Raw genomic sequence first — 15192 nt, 5'->3', positions numbered from 1 at the left:
AAACCCTTCTTGCAGAAGTAATGGCCAACAAAAGCAGTCTTCCATGACAAGTATTTCAGTTCAGCAGTAGCTGCAGGCTCAAAAGGTTGTAGAGTAAGTTTCTCCAACACAAAATTGAGATCCCAAGCAGGAGTAGGAGCTCGGGGTCTTATATTCTTTGCCCCTCTAAGAAATTGCTTGAACAAAGGATGTGAAAACAATGGTGGGTCACAATCATAGTGAGCTGAAATTGCTGCAGCATGAATCTTAATGGAAGAGAAAGACAAACCTTTGTCCAATAACTCAGTAAGATATTGAAGAGCCACACTCAAATTAGGCTCTGAAATCTCCAAATTCTTTGCTGCAGTCCAAAATAAAAATCTCTTCCATTTTTCCACTTTCCTTGTACTAGGTCTTCTGGCTTCCATAATCACATTTAAAACTTGTTGAGGAAGTTGAGACCTGCTGTCTTTCAAAACAGAATATGCCAGGCTGTTAGATGAAGAGAGTGAAGCTGGACATTGAGCAGACTAATCGTCCTTCTGAGACAACAGATGTGGAATCAAGGGTAAAGGCCATGGAGGCTTCTTTACCAGATTCCTCAGTAATGGGTACCAATGCTGCCGAGGCCAATCTGGAGCTATTAAAATCATCCTTGGCTTGTCTTGTCTGACCTTTAGAAGCACCTTTGGAAGAAGAGGCAGAGGTGGAAACGCATACACATGAAGATTTTTCCAACTGAAAGAAAGAGCATCCACTTTCCAAGCTGTGTGATGAAACCTCTTTGTGCAAAACTTTGGCAGCTGGTGGTTCAGTGGAGAAGCGAACAGATCTATGTCTGGAGTTCCCCAGGACACTGTCAACTTTTGAAATACATGAAGATCCAGTTTCCACTCGTGGGGATCCATGATTTGTCTGCTTAACACATCTGCTAAGGAGTTCTGTGCTCCGGCAGAAACCTTGCCTGAAGAGTTAGTTGCAAGCTTAGCGCAGTCTCCCATAAAATCATTGCTTGCCTGCACAATGGGTAAGAATGTGTTCCCCTTGTTTGTTGATGTACCACATGACAGTTGTGTTGTCTGTTAGAATCAACACCTGCCCTGGAAGAAGTAACTCCTTGAAAGCCATTAATGCAAACTGGACTGCTAACATCTCCTTCATGTTGATATGTAGATGCTGTAGTCTGGCAGGCCACTTGTCTTGTATCCACTTTCCATTTAGATGAGCTCCCAAGCAATGTCTGAGGCATCTGTCGTGAGAATCTGACTCGCCTCTGGCCGGGTCACAGAGAGTCCCTTGTTTAGGTGACATTCCTGAGCCCACCACAAAAATTCCTTTTGAATGCAAGGTATTATTTGAATGACAGTGTCCAAATCCTGGCAGTGCTGTGTCCATAGATTTTGAGATACCATTGTAGCTTCCTCATATGCAGTTTGGCATTGGGAAGCACCAGAATACAAGATGCCATGAACCCTAAGGCTTGAAGGACTGTCCTTGCAGTCAGCCCGGACTGAAGAGATAGTTGATGGAAGTAACTGGAAAGATTCTTTTGTTTGTCCGGGGTTAAAAAGGCCATCTGGGCTGCTGTATTCAGTCTCACACCCAGAAAGCACATGTCTTGAGAGGGTACTAGACTGGACTTTATTTCGTTCACAGAATACCCTAGGCATCTTAGCACTGCTATGACATATTCCAAATGCTGTAGAAGGTCTTCCTTTTCTTGAGCCAGAATCAGGCAATCGTCCAAGTAAGGATAGATTTGAATTCCTTTTAGCCTGAAGTAAGCTATCACTGGAGCCAGAACCTTTGTGAATACTCTGGGCAGTAGATAAGCCAAAGGGCAATGCAGAGAACTGATAATGAGAATTTCCAGCTCAACGCAGATACTTTCTGCAACTTAGTCTTATAGGCACATGAAGGTAAGCTTCCTTGAGATCTAAAGTTACCATCCAGTGATCCTTGCCCAGCAGAGGTAAAAGCTGTTGCAACGTCAACATTTTGAACTTGGGAATGTCCAGATAAGTGTTGAGGATAGATAAATCCAAAATTGGTCTCCACGTGTTCCCCTTCTTTGGTACTAGGAACAGGCGAGAATAAAATCCTAGGCCCCTTTCTGGCACAGGAACCGGCTGAATGGCCCCTATTTGGAGTAACTGAGAAATTTGCTTGTGAGCCTCTTGTCTTTGTAGAGGAGGAATGTCTGGCATGCCTTTGAAAGGAGGCAAGGTATGGAAATAAAACCTGTAACCGTGATGAATGATATCCAGAACCCATTTGTCTTGGGTAATTAAATCCCAATTTTCTTTGAAAAGAGACAGTCTTCCTCCTAGAGGTGCCGCCAGGCGAGAAGGCACTGGCAGCTGAAAAGGCAGGTCATTGGGTCTGCTTACGAAAGGACTGACCCCTGCCCTCACCAGAAGTCTGAGCAGGTGAACTCCTGTCCTAGGCCTAAAAGCACCTTGAGCTCTGCCCCTACCACGCCTAGACCTACCCCTAGACTGGGAATCATAAGCAGGATAAGTCCATCCCTTAGCAGGCCAATTTCTACTAAACTTGGAGGCTGCACCTGCAAAAATCCTTAACAGTTTGCATAGACTTAGCCTTGTCCTCCATCTTCTTTAAAACTGCTTCCACAGGCGAACCAAACAACACATCAGACTGTAAAGGAGCATCCAAAATCCTTGTCTTAACATGCTCAGCTAAGTTCTGATCTCTCAACCAGGCGTGCCTCGAAGAACAGAACCAGTGGCAGCCACCCTGGAGGAGGCCTGCACAGCATCAAAACCACATTGCAGGGAATGTTTACCCACTTGTTCAGACACATGAACTAAATCCTGCAACTCTTTACACTCAATACCTTCTGCCAGAGCATCCACCTTAGATTTCAACTGTGAAAGAAGAAAATTCTGATATTTTAACATGTGAAACTGACAATTCAACGCCCTCATGGCTAAAGTGGAAGAAGTATACACTTTCTTTCCCCATCTATCCAAAGCCCTTGCCTCTTTATCAGGAGGGACAGGATTTTTAACAACTGAGGCCTTCACACCTTTAGGCCCCTGAGAGACAGTTTCGGGTCTGCCCTAGGACTCTTAAAAGATACTTATGAGCTTCAGGCACCCTATAATACCTATCCGGTTTAATTGGGGCAGGAGGCAAAGAATCCAGATTCAGGGAAGCCTCTGCAAAACATCTTCCACCACATTCAAAACAGGAGGTATAGCTAAAGGCCTGTGCTGGGGTAAAACAAGAATTCCCTAAGCCTTTTCCTGGAATCAGAGAAATCTTGACCTTCCCATTTAAAATGCTCCCTCATGGAATGCAGAGTCTCTGAAAATGAAAAATCCTCAGGAGGGGAAGCTGAAGGAGTAGAATCATCCACATCAGAATCAGAATAAGGAGGGTACTCCTGCAAGTCTTCAGAAGACTCAGAAGCCTCGAGCATTGCTCAAAACTCTCAAACTCAGATTCCACCCTAGGCCTCTTATCAGGAGGGGGCATAGAACCTCTTATCATAGTAATCAAATCCTCTGCCATTTTAAGCATATGTTTCTTAGGCAAAGACCCTGAAGTACTAGGAGAAACCCCCACTGAAGCAAAACTCGGCCTGCCCCTCAAAGAAGCCTTGGAAACAGAAGGGAGGCTCTGACCACCTTAGGAAGAGAGGGAAGAACAGCCACCTGAGAAGCCCCCTCAGCCTGGCCTACTTCCTGAGAGGATACATCCTGTAACAGTAAAGTCTCTCCCTGAGACTCCAAAGAAACACCTGGCAAAACCTCCGGCTCCACTGAGCCCTGTAAAGAACCGACGTCTGGGACTGTCGGTTCCTCCACTCTAGGCTTTGCTGTTTTGTCCTTGCGTTTTTTAGCCGGAGCATCCAACGGCATTTTATAATTACAACGCTTCCCAAACACTAACCTGGCACAGTCTAACCTTCTCTTAATAGTGCGTTTGTTAAATCTAGCATAAGAGCGGCATCCAACAACGTCGTGCTCAGGCCCTAAACAAGGTATACACAAAGTATGGTAATCCCTATGAGGTATCTGTTTCCCACAAGAAATACAGTTATTCACTTTTTCTGACATCCGGTTAAATACTGAGGCAAGAAAAAACCAAAATATTCCCCAACCGGGTACTTAGCCAACTTTGATTCGGTCTGAAACTCTGGCTTCAGAAACTTTCAGAACGCCAACCTGCACTCGCAAAATTGCTTCTGCATCGGACCCTGCGGCAAAAAAGACTGAGGATATGGCGTGGGTCATGCGCATTAGTACCCTGACGTACTGACGTCAGTCTAATGCGCCCTGACCGACGTCAGCCATATACTTTGGTATTCGGGCCGACTGGACAGCGGACTACCCAATAGTTAGGACTGCAGCAATGTGGAATGAAGAACATCCTGGCTTTCGCCACCCAAGAAAATTATTTTCCTGTGCCCCTGTCGAGCAGAGCCACAGAAGTGATCCCCGGGGTGAATTTCCCATTTCCCATCCAATCATCAAGATTTTTCTTGAAGAGTGCTAATGAGGAGCTCTGTTTGACATAGATAGGTAGTCTGTTCCAGAGTATGGGAAGTCTCTGGGACAGGAATCTATCCCTCCAGCATGTTCTGTTTATTGTAGTGACAAGGTTAAGGTCCCTACAGCGTGTAGCTCGGAGGGATTGGGATTTCTTTAAGTGGAGCATGTCCAACAGCTCTGGGTTTGACATAGCTTTGTATGTTAGGCAGAGATCGCCCCTGAGTAGGCGATATGCGATGGAGTAAAGCTGTAGTTTTTTGAGATGGTCTGCATAGGGCATATGTTTGAGGCCAGTAATCCTCTTTGTGAGGTATTTCTGTGGTCTTTCCAGTTGTTGTAGATGTCTTGTGAGGTACATACCAAAAGGGGCGTTGTACTCTATAATGGGTCTACTGAGTGATGAGTAGAGGGGAACGATGACCTCTTTTTTTCTGGATGAGAATCCTTTTGTGATGAGATGAGCCACGCAGAAGGATTTCCTGACCACTGTGGCGATGTGATTATCAAAGGAGAGACTACTGTCCACCTGTGTCCCAAGGTCTCATCACATTTTCGGCATTAAGTAGACTACCAGCTATGTGGTAGTTCATGGGTACAGAGTTTTTACCAAAGGGGATGACAATACACTTTTTGGCATTAAGCTTCAGGCCATGGCTTTGACTCCAGGTATCTGTCTCATTGAGGCCCTTTTGTAGTTTGTCCACATCGTTAGGAGTTTTGATTATGGCCCCTAGTTTGCAGTCATCTGCAAACTTTGTTAGCCAAAGACCTTCTGTGTTGGCCTGCACTTCAGAGAAGTAGATACCAAACAGGAGAGGACCCAGGACTGAACCCTGTGGTACTCCACTTGTCACTGGTCTGATGTCGGATTTGGAATCCGCTACTTTCACAGTGTGGGTTCTGTCCGTGAGCCAGTTGGCAACCCATCTTGTGACATAGGGATTTATACCTAGTTTAGTGAGCTTATCTATAATTCCAGAGTGGGGGATGGTGCCGAAAGCCTTGGCGAGATCTAGATAAGCTGTGTGAACCATTTTACCCTGATCTATGGCTTTGGTGACTGCTTCAAAGAAGTCAATCAGGTTTAGGAGACATGATCTGCCTTTTACAAATCCAAACTGTGTAGGGTCCAGAGTTTGGAGATTACCAATGTCTTTGTTTATGAGTTCCATGATGATACGTTCTATGGCCTTGCAGACCAGGCTCGTCAGGCTAATGGGGCGGTAGTTCCCGGGGTCAGTCGTGGCTCCCCCTTTGTGGAGTGGGATAACTGTCGCGGTGCGCCATTCAGTGGGTACAAAGCCTGAGGTGAGGCTATGATTGAACATGGTACTTAGGTAGGGTGCCAGTTCATTCTATAGTTTGTGTAGAACGCAGCCTGGGATATTGTCAGGTCCCATGGATGCTGTGCTCTTGGCTTTGGAGAGTGTTTTTTTTTTTACCTGTGCAGCTGTGATTATAGGAACTTTGCATTCTTCAGGTATAGAGATGGGCCCTCTAGGGGGTGAGAGGGGGGTAAAGTTAGCACTGAACCTATCTGCTAGGATGTTGGCAATATCAGTTGGTTCTGTATATTTAGTGCCATTATGCTGTAACTCAGAGCAGATCTGAGTGTTCCCATTTAGATTCTTGACATAGCTATAGAATGCTTTGTGGTTGTCTTTAGAGTCAGTGGCAATTTTGTTTTCGTAACTAGCTTTGGAGGATTTTATGAGGGATCTCAGCTTCTTACTGAGGTTGACCAGGGAGTTCCTCCAGTCATGGGATTTTACTCTTTTTTGCAACAGTTTCTTTCTTCTGTTGTAGAGTTTGTTTATGGCAGAGGTCCACCAGATTGGCTTCCTTTTTTTAGAGGATAACATCTTGGTTCTATTAGGGATAGCATGATCGTGTAAGTGCTTATAAAGTGCATTTGTGTAGGATTCGGCAGTCATACCTCTATTGTCCGTCTGCATGGGTGTCATGAAGTTTGCCACTTCTGTCTTAAGAAGTGTGAAGTTGGCTTTTTTGAAGTTTTTTACGATGGTTTCCCTAATTGGGGCTGGGGGTGGGATGTGGATGTCTAGTCTGATTAGCTTGTGGTCGGATCTGACCAACGAGGAATTGACCTCTGGTGTGGAACACCAGTTTCCCATGTTGGTAATGACCAGGTCTAGGATATTGCTGCCCCTGGTGGGGGTGTGAATAAGTTGATCCAAGGCGTTGGAATTTATGAATTCTAGAAAACGTTGAGCAAAAGAGTTGGTACATGAGTAGTTTTCCCAGTTAATGGTGGGGTAGTTCGCCCATTATTAGGGTGTTGGGTTGTACCCTAATACTTTCCAGTGTATCAAGAAATGAGGAGTGTGAATCCTGGGGCATGGTGGGGGGTCTGTAGCAAGCTACAATTTGGATTGTGGTCTTGCCCAGAGTTAGTTGCACTTGGATAATCTCGGATGCATTATGCTGTGAAACTAGCCTGGAGGTGTGGATATCCTTAATGAATATGGACACGCCTCCGCTTTTAGTGCTTCTTTCTGGGTTAGGTGGCCGAAAGGTGTGGTATGAATTGAAGCCTGGTAATGCAGGGGTGCTCTCTGGAGCTTTGAACCAGGTCTCTGTCACTGCACAGATGTCAATGTTCTCCATTTTAAGGAGTGCCTCGAGTGAGTGCATTTTGAGGTTTAGACTTCTAGCACTGAGTAGCATTACCCTCAGATTTTGCTTGCTTGTACCTGTTACGGTGGTGAGTTTGTCATTTGAACCTTGCCTAAAAAAGGCACTATAGGGGTGGTAAGAGTCTTAGCCAGTATCCGGAATCCTAAGGGCGACAGGTGCAGGCCATCTCTGGCAAAGCATCGTGGACTGTCAATCATGTCGTCCCAGGCAGACAAATACTGGATCCCCTTAGAATGACACCAGAAGCTTAGCCAATTGTTGAAGTCAATCATTTTGTCCTTGTACTGTGATATCATTCTGGGTGATGGCAGGATGCTACTCAGGGTTAGGGTCATACCTGCCTGGGATACAAGATCGGAGAGCTCCTCCATGTCTCTTTTCATGTAGTCCAGGGAGGTACGTCTCAGGTCATTCACACCACTATGGACAATGACAGTGTCATATTTGTACTTATTGTGGAGTGACCTGAGTGCATGCGTTATGTGGCGGATCCTGGCACCTGACAGGCTGCTGACAGTAACTTTCTCCTTGTTTAGTCTAGTGAGTGGAACATCAGTGTGCCTTACTATAGAGTCACCTATGACTAGAGTGTTGGGTACGTTGTTATGCCTTATGGGCTGTGGTTGAGTGGCACACTAAGTTTGTGGGCTATGTGTCATTTGGGTTGTGTTGGGGGTGGAGTTTGCTTACATTTATATATATATATATATATATATATATATATATATATAAATATAATATATATATTATATATATGTGTGTGTGTGTGTGTATATATATATATATATATATATATATATATATATATATATATATATGGTTCCCCTTCAAAACATCGAAAACTCATAACATCTGAAATGTATAATATTGAATAGTGTATCATCAAACATGTAAATGTTACAGTTTAATCTGTTAATCTTGTGGTATCACTATGAGATGTAGTTTTTATTTCTATAGTTATTATTTATATAGTGCAAGAATTTATACTATTTATATAGTGTTTATTTTGCCACTTTGCATGTGTTTTTTAGGCCATACAGGTAAGTGATCTAGATATTGTGTGTACATTCTTTATCGTGATCATGATACAGTGGGGTTAGGAAATTAACTTTTCCCCACTGTAGTGCAATCTCGTTGGTATATTTAATTTGCGGGGGGGTGCAGGGGAGCTCCCCCCCCTGCAGAAATGTAGGAAAAAGTGCGTTTGTTAGTTTGGTGTCGTTATATGTGTGTGTGTTAAAGCAAAAACTGTATGTGTACATCGATATACATAAATTCCTTTCCTCATATTTTACATATCACAATCTAATGAAAACGAAAATATGATGAATATTACTTATGTTAAGTGCCACAGTTTCAAAAAAGGGTTGTGTTCTTCTGATTGTTATATTCATATTATCAGTTTTAACCAAATGGTTATTTATCTATAGCTATTCATTAACCATATGAGTCGACTGTTCAAACTGACACTTTTAAGCCATGACCCCAAGCCCCAATCAGACAGAAAAAACATATGAAATTTACAATACAGACATATACAAATTAAAGGCTTACTTGTTAGAAAACTGTAATATATTAGCATTAGTGAAACACAGCAAGTGTAAATTCACAAACAAGATTCAGGAAAATAGTCTGAAGTTACTACAAGTAATTTGATTATCTAGGATAGTAGAAGCACTGACAAGAGGCTTTTTATGTAGATGTTCTTTTAGTTTACTTTTAAAGCACATCTGTGTTTACTGAGTCCTTACTGAAGAGTCCAGATGATTCCACATCGCTGGTCCCACCTTAGTAAATGCATACAGAGGTCAGATTATGTTAACTGTGCAAAAATATTTTTCTTCGGTGCATTCCAACTCCATTACAATAAAAGTACTGTTACACAAAATATTATCAACTGCAACCATGTCTAGTTTAATTTAACATTTTGCTTATTCTCTGCATTTCTTGTCAAGTCTGACTTGTATGTTTTTTTTTTTTTAGTGCCTTACAGGCATTTTTACACTTCACTGTATCAACTCTTCTTCACGTCAATAATTCATATTAGAAAAGTTTTATAGCACCCATCATCTTCTTTCGGCTGTTCCCGTTAGGGGTCGCCACAGTAGATCACCTGTTTCCATTTCTTCCTGTCCTCTGCATCTTGCTCTGTCACACCAACCACCTGCATGTCCTCTCTCACCACATCCATAAACCTCATCTTAGGCCTTCCTCTTTTCCTGTTACCTGGTAGCTTCATCCTTAGCATCTTTTTTCCCAATATACTCAGCATCCCTCCTCAGCACATGTCCAAACCAACGTAATCGTGCCTCTCTGGCTTTGTTTCCAAACCTTCCAACCTGGGCTGACCCTCTAATATGCTTATTCCTAATCCTGTCCACCCTCGTCAAACCCAGTGCAAATCTTAACATCTTTAATTCTGCCACATCCAGCTCAAACTCCTGCCTTTTTGTCAATGCCACTGTCTCCAACCCATATAACATAGCTGGTCTCACTACCCTCTTACAGACCTTCCCTTTCACTCTTACAGGTACTCGTCTGTCACAAATCACTCCTGACACTCTTCTCCACCCACTCCATCCTGCCTGTACTCTCTTCTTCACCTCTCTTCCACACTCACCGTTAATCTGAACTATTGACCCCAAGTATTTAAACTCATCCACCTTCGCCACCTCTAACTCCTTGCATCCTCACCATTCTTCTATCCTCCCTCTCATTCACACACATATATTCTGTCTTATTCTTGATGACCTTCATTCCTCTTCTCTCTAGAGCATATCTCCATCTCTCCAGGGTCTCCTCCACCTGTTCCCTACTCTCACTACAGATGAAAAAATTTTACAGCACCACAGTTTCAAATTTCTGTTCAACAACATGCACATTGAATACACTTGTCTTTTCTTTTGCATGTCTGAGAAAGAAAAAAAATAAGTAAATAAAAAATAAAAAGGTTTTCATTATATTTGTAGCCACAACTGGTAAATGAGGCTTCAATTTCAACTGGCAATCAGTTAATAAAGCATGTGTGGCAGTTAACTCAGAGGATTAAGACTATTGTCAATAAGCTGCTTTTGTGGTCCAGGATTTGACTCCTCAGCTGTCTAACTTTGTGACTCTGAGCAAGTCACTTAATCAGACAGTGCTGCCATCCTGAATCTAAAAAAAAAGTCCATGCGGATCAGTGCTCTACCACAGTTAAAAAAAACAAATGAATAAATAAACCGCTCTGTACCTACCTCACAGATTTTTCTTATCCCCATTTCTGTTATCCCTACATGGATTTTTTATAAACATTTTGCTGCAAGACAATCTTTGCTTCTCACTTCTAATATCACTCACATCTATGTTTACACACACACCCTTTCCTCTCAAATTTCTTCATTGCAAACTAGTCATTTCATTTACTCTGCATATAACTACAGCTTCTAATAAAACAGTACTGCTTATCTTATAACATGTCCTTGTTTCATCATCTGATGAGATGAAAATGCTAAAATAAAGTGGAGTTTGTGATATGCTGCAAGTACTTCTCTATATTTTAGTCTTAGTACAGTTTTCAACAATATTTTCTTCTGCTGACTTTGGATTTTTATAACTTTTGTCCTTTACTAATAAATTAAGCAACTCATCTAATTTGCTATACTTAGCTTGCTTCTTCAGCAAACTAACAAACATCCATACTGTTTCTGTAGGATTTTTTTGCCCTTATTTAGAACAAACAGCAACTCTTTCTAGACTTAAGACTGTCTTAATTCCTTAATTTCTCTCTTACTGGTGCAAATACAATCTTTCTCCACTTCAAGAAAAAATATGGTATTAAATAACTAAGATTTCTTCCCTGGTGACATGAGGAAATGTAACAAACTATACCTGTTCAAGCATCTTGGCTAAGCCACTCACAGTGAGGAATAAATACACTTCCATGCTGCATGAGAGTTTCTGGTGACTAAGTGGAGTACTTCCACTGTAGCTTAACATTACTATAATTCCAAACATGTATGCTCTTGAAAGTGTGTGCGCACGTACGTGCACTCACACAGATTTTACATCACAAGAGATGCCTGTGGGTTTGTCAGGATGCTGGGTAAACAAAAGAGAGATAATAAATCAGACTGAGCACTCTAAAAAAAATAAATAAATAAATAAAAAATAACTGTAAAACATGACATGCAGCTTGAGTGAACATCTTGCTAGTCCACTTCCAAATGACATATTCCTTGTATAAATATCAGTTTACTGCCAGATGTTAACAGCACAAAACAACGATGATAATGAACTTATGCTAGCATCATGGAACCAATGTAAAACGGCAATCCACTGGTAAAATTTAGCCTATCAGCCTCAGTGTAAAATTAGTAAAGTTCAAATAAAGATAACTATTAAATTTCCCATAAGCTGGTAAATACAGAAAAAAAAAAAAACCCATAAAAACACAATAAGTAGGTCAGGAAACAGATCTACTTGCCCCCTTGGCAGGAGCTCAAAGGTGCAAAGTTTGGGACACATGCACAATAGAAGAAACTCTACGCATTGTATCCTTAGCATATTCTTGCAGACTTTACACTTCAGTGAAATGCAAAGTGAACTTATAATAGATTATTAAAAATGCCTCAAAGACGCTCCAAATCTAGGTCCTACCAAAATGACCAAAGCATTGAAAGTAGCATTCTGTCATCAGAAGTAATTATGCTGTCTTAAGACTTTAAAACACTGTACTGACTTCCAAAATGTGCACGGTCAAAAAGCATTAAACATCCCAACATGAAAACAGGTGATAAATGACCGACAGTGAGGGATGGTGAAGAAATCAGTTCATCAAAGGGAGCAGTACCCTGACAATTGACAATTTAACAGGTGGTTAGTGACTTTAAAGTTTCATAGTAGCACGAAAACACATTTCTGGACTTGCCGTGCATTAAAAAAAATCCTTTCTAGCACAGAGATCAATAAATATGACGGCATATTAGTAACTGAAAAAAGAACACAGAACAATATGATTTTCTGAAAGGAACAATTATTTATTGATTTATTTATCTGATGAATGGGATGGTATGAAGACTCTTTTTCAGCCATGACCCATGTCTTAAAATTGGCAGAAACTTCAAAATAAATATAAAAACAGTAAACAAACCCCCATCAAGAATAGTGAAGCAATAAATCACTTGTCAAGACAGAGTGTCTTCTGAAATCAAAGTATGACTAGATGCAAGGACAGGAGTTGCTCGCATCCAAGAGCAATCTAAAAAGGAGGACAAAGTCCCGTCTGACTTTTATTACTGTAAAACTATTTGGTTAAATATGTCTGAGTATACAGTATAAGCTGCAGTCAGGAATCTTGTAGTTATGCTTTTGTTAAAGATTTAAGGATTCTCAAATGTCGTAACTGGAATTACTTCCTAGTAATCTCCGTCTTCATTTTCAACATTTATCAGCACCACTGACTGAACTGCACAGGCTACATAAAGTCTTTAATCCTGATGTTTACTCTAAATCTATAGTCCTGTGTTATACAGAAAACTTTAATGTACATTATTTTATAAATAAGTGGTGCACTGAAAATGTCTGACAAGAATTAACCAGTTCAAAGATACATAACCTAATACTGCTGAGTACCACATAATACCACACCTAAGAGGCTGCTGCCAATTCCACAAAGCTCTCATTTGGGGGGTTTAAAACCACAAGCACACTGAGTGCTCAGTACTCTGGTGTTGCGGTGCTGTGACTAGTTAACACTGTGGCACAGGTAATACATCTGTTAAAGAAAAAAATGGGTTGCACGTTTAAAACAGGCTGGCAGATATAAAAACAAATATTTTTTTATTGCCTTATTTAAAAGAAACCCTGTTCTCACAGTAGCTTAGTTTAGCTTCTGATAAGTTCAGAGCAACTGACTCCAACTTGCCAAACCAACTAATGACTTCCAAGACTTTGTTCATGAAGCAATTCAAGTCAGAAGACTTAATAAATTAACCCTACTTTGTGTTCTTGGCTTGTCTTGTGCAATGAGACTCAAGAATTACCAGTTTCATGTAAAACCCCCATCTTAATGACTGGCAAATTATCTACACTGCTTTAAGGGGCCTAATGCTGAAGAAGATGCAAAATGCTTCTTATCAAAAGCAAAACTAAACAGTAGCTTTCTAAAAGTATCCACAATGTGCTAGTTAGCACAGCTTGTGGCTTAAAATTGCACATATTATAATGGCGATGATGTTGTGGTCTGGTTATCGTCCATACATTCCAAACACAAGGAAGCTGAAGAAGACTGTGATACCAACTAAAGAAATAGTAGCCGGTGCTGTGAAGAAGTGACGATAATTAATTCGAAAATACCACATAGCTGCAAGCATGAACACTAAAACCGGGATCATCAGGTTCCCAACATTAATAGACACTCCATTTGAACTAGTGTTTGGTGCTCCATCATTTGTAGCAGCTGGGATCACTGGGGAGACATGGCAGTGAATTACGCAGTTATCAGTGATGTTCAGCGACCCTAAGGTCCGACCTTGATCCTGCAGGAGCTGACCTTGATAAATGAACTTCATCTGTTGCTCTTGTCCAGGGAAATATTTGCTGTAATAAGAAAAAAGAATACAGTATCACCAAGTGAAGTCAGGTTTTTAAGAACTATTAAAATATAATGATAAACATAATTTTTAACCCTAAATGTAATTTGTGGGGCAGTACAACCATTTAACAGGTAAAAAGAAGTCATAATGATCTAAGTAGAGGGACTAGTCATTAACGTTACAAGTGCCACAACTTAAGACCACAAGAAAGGTCTATGAAATTGAACGTCTGAGTTACTGCCAGCAGACGCTACAAAATTACACAAACTGATCACGGAGTAACAACAGACAACTATGACAACAGCAATCCAGCAACAATAAATTTTCTATACACCAAGAGACAATCAGAGTGGGTGAAAGTAAGCAGCCAGTCAGCTTTCTCATTCTAGAGAAAGGGTCAGGGACTTGTGCAATACTGTGGTGCCCCTAGGTAATGTCTGGAAGAAAATACCTGGCATCTCTGTCTCAATATAGCTGCTGGCAGGTGCTTTGGCACACACAAAGTACATTTCTGAGTGTTTCTGCTCAGCATAACCGGCATTTCTAGAGAAAAATATTACTCTCAAAAACATCCTAGTAACCAACTGCTCACGAATGAGAATCTCCCATGTTTTGCCACAGCAAGGCAACAGGACATGTTCAAAAGGTAATAAGAGGAACAATTAAGGAAGGTGGAGGAAGCATGAAGTAGAGGTATTTGGCACATGAGGTAGTGTGTGTGTATATGTATGCATGCATGTACGTAGGCATACTAGAATTAAACAAAACACGCAAATATTGATGCTTACAAAGACCACCAACAGTCTTGGCGCGCGCAAAAAAACTTATAAAACTAAAACATTTTTTGCAGAGGAACAAGGCACTCAGCACTTTCCATACCCTCTGCTAATTATATATACACATATATGTGTGTGTGTATTATATACATATATATACACACACACACACATATATATATATATATATATATATATATATATATATATATATATATATATATATATATATATATATCTTATCCAATCTTTGATATACCTAAACTGATACCTTGCAAACCCAAATGGCTAAAGGATATTTCCTTCCAACAACCTAGTCCTAGCTGGACTAGGCAACACCTACACCTTACCCCCTTCCTCTCCCCACAACACCCTAAAAATCTTCACTATAAACGCCCAGAGTCTTAACAGCAAAGTTCACCAATTTCAAGCATGGCTAAGCCATAAGCAACCAGACATCTTAGCCATCTCTGAAACTTGGCTCAAACCCTACATCTCTGACTCTGAGATCCTGCCCCCAGGATTTCATTCTCTCAGAAATGACCGACTAAATAAAAAAGGTGGCGGCTCGGCCTTACTCTACTCCAACCTTCTTACCTTAATTCCCCTCCAAATTCCAATTCCTCAATTCAAGAACACTGAACTGACTGCTGGACTACTAAAAATGAATAAACACAAGAATAT

The 15192-nt window shown here is 41.1% G+C and overlaps 1 protein-coding gene across 1 annotated transcript in view; it reads right to left on the bottom strand.

Annotated features, from left to right (window-relative positions):
• Positions 1-12154: 12154 nt before the first annotated feature.
• TMUB2 (transmembrane and ubiquitin like domain containing 2) overlaps positions 12155-15192 on the bottom strand; it is a 131302-nt gene continuing 128264 nt past the window's right edge. Inside the window, exon 3 of the mRNA XM_044055167.1 lies at positions 12155-13736. Coding sequence (XP_043911102.1) covers positions 13385-13736 — 352 coding nt within the window. The 3' untranslated portion in view covers positions 12155-13384. The remainder of the gene's footprint in view (positions 13737-15192) is intronic.

The sequence above is a fragment of the Protopterus annectens genome, chromosome 13.part0 (assembly GCF_019279795.1).
Source record: "Protopterus annectens isolate FY-2018-M chromosome 13.part0, PAN1.0, whole genome shotgun sequence".
Lineage (NCBI taxonomy): Eukaryota > Metazoa > Chordata > Ceratodontiformes > Protopteridae > Protopterus > Protopterus annectens.
The sequence above is the reverse complement of the archived record's forward strand: the minus strand, read 5'-3'. Positions and strand labels throughout refer to the sequence as shown.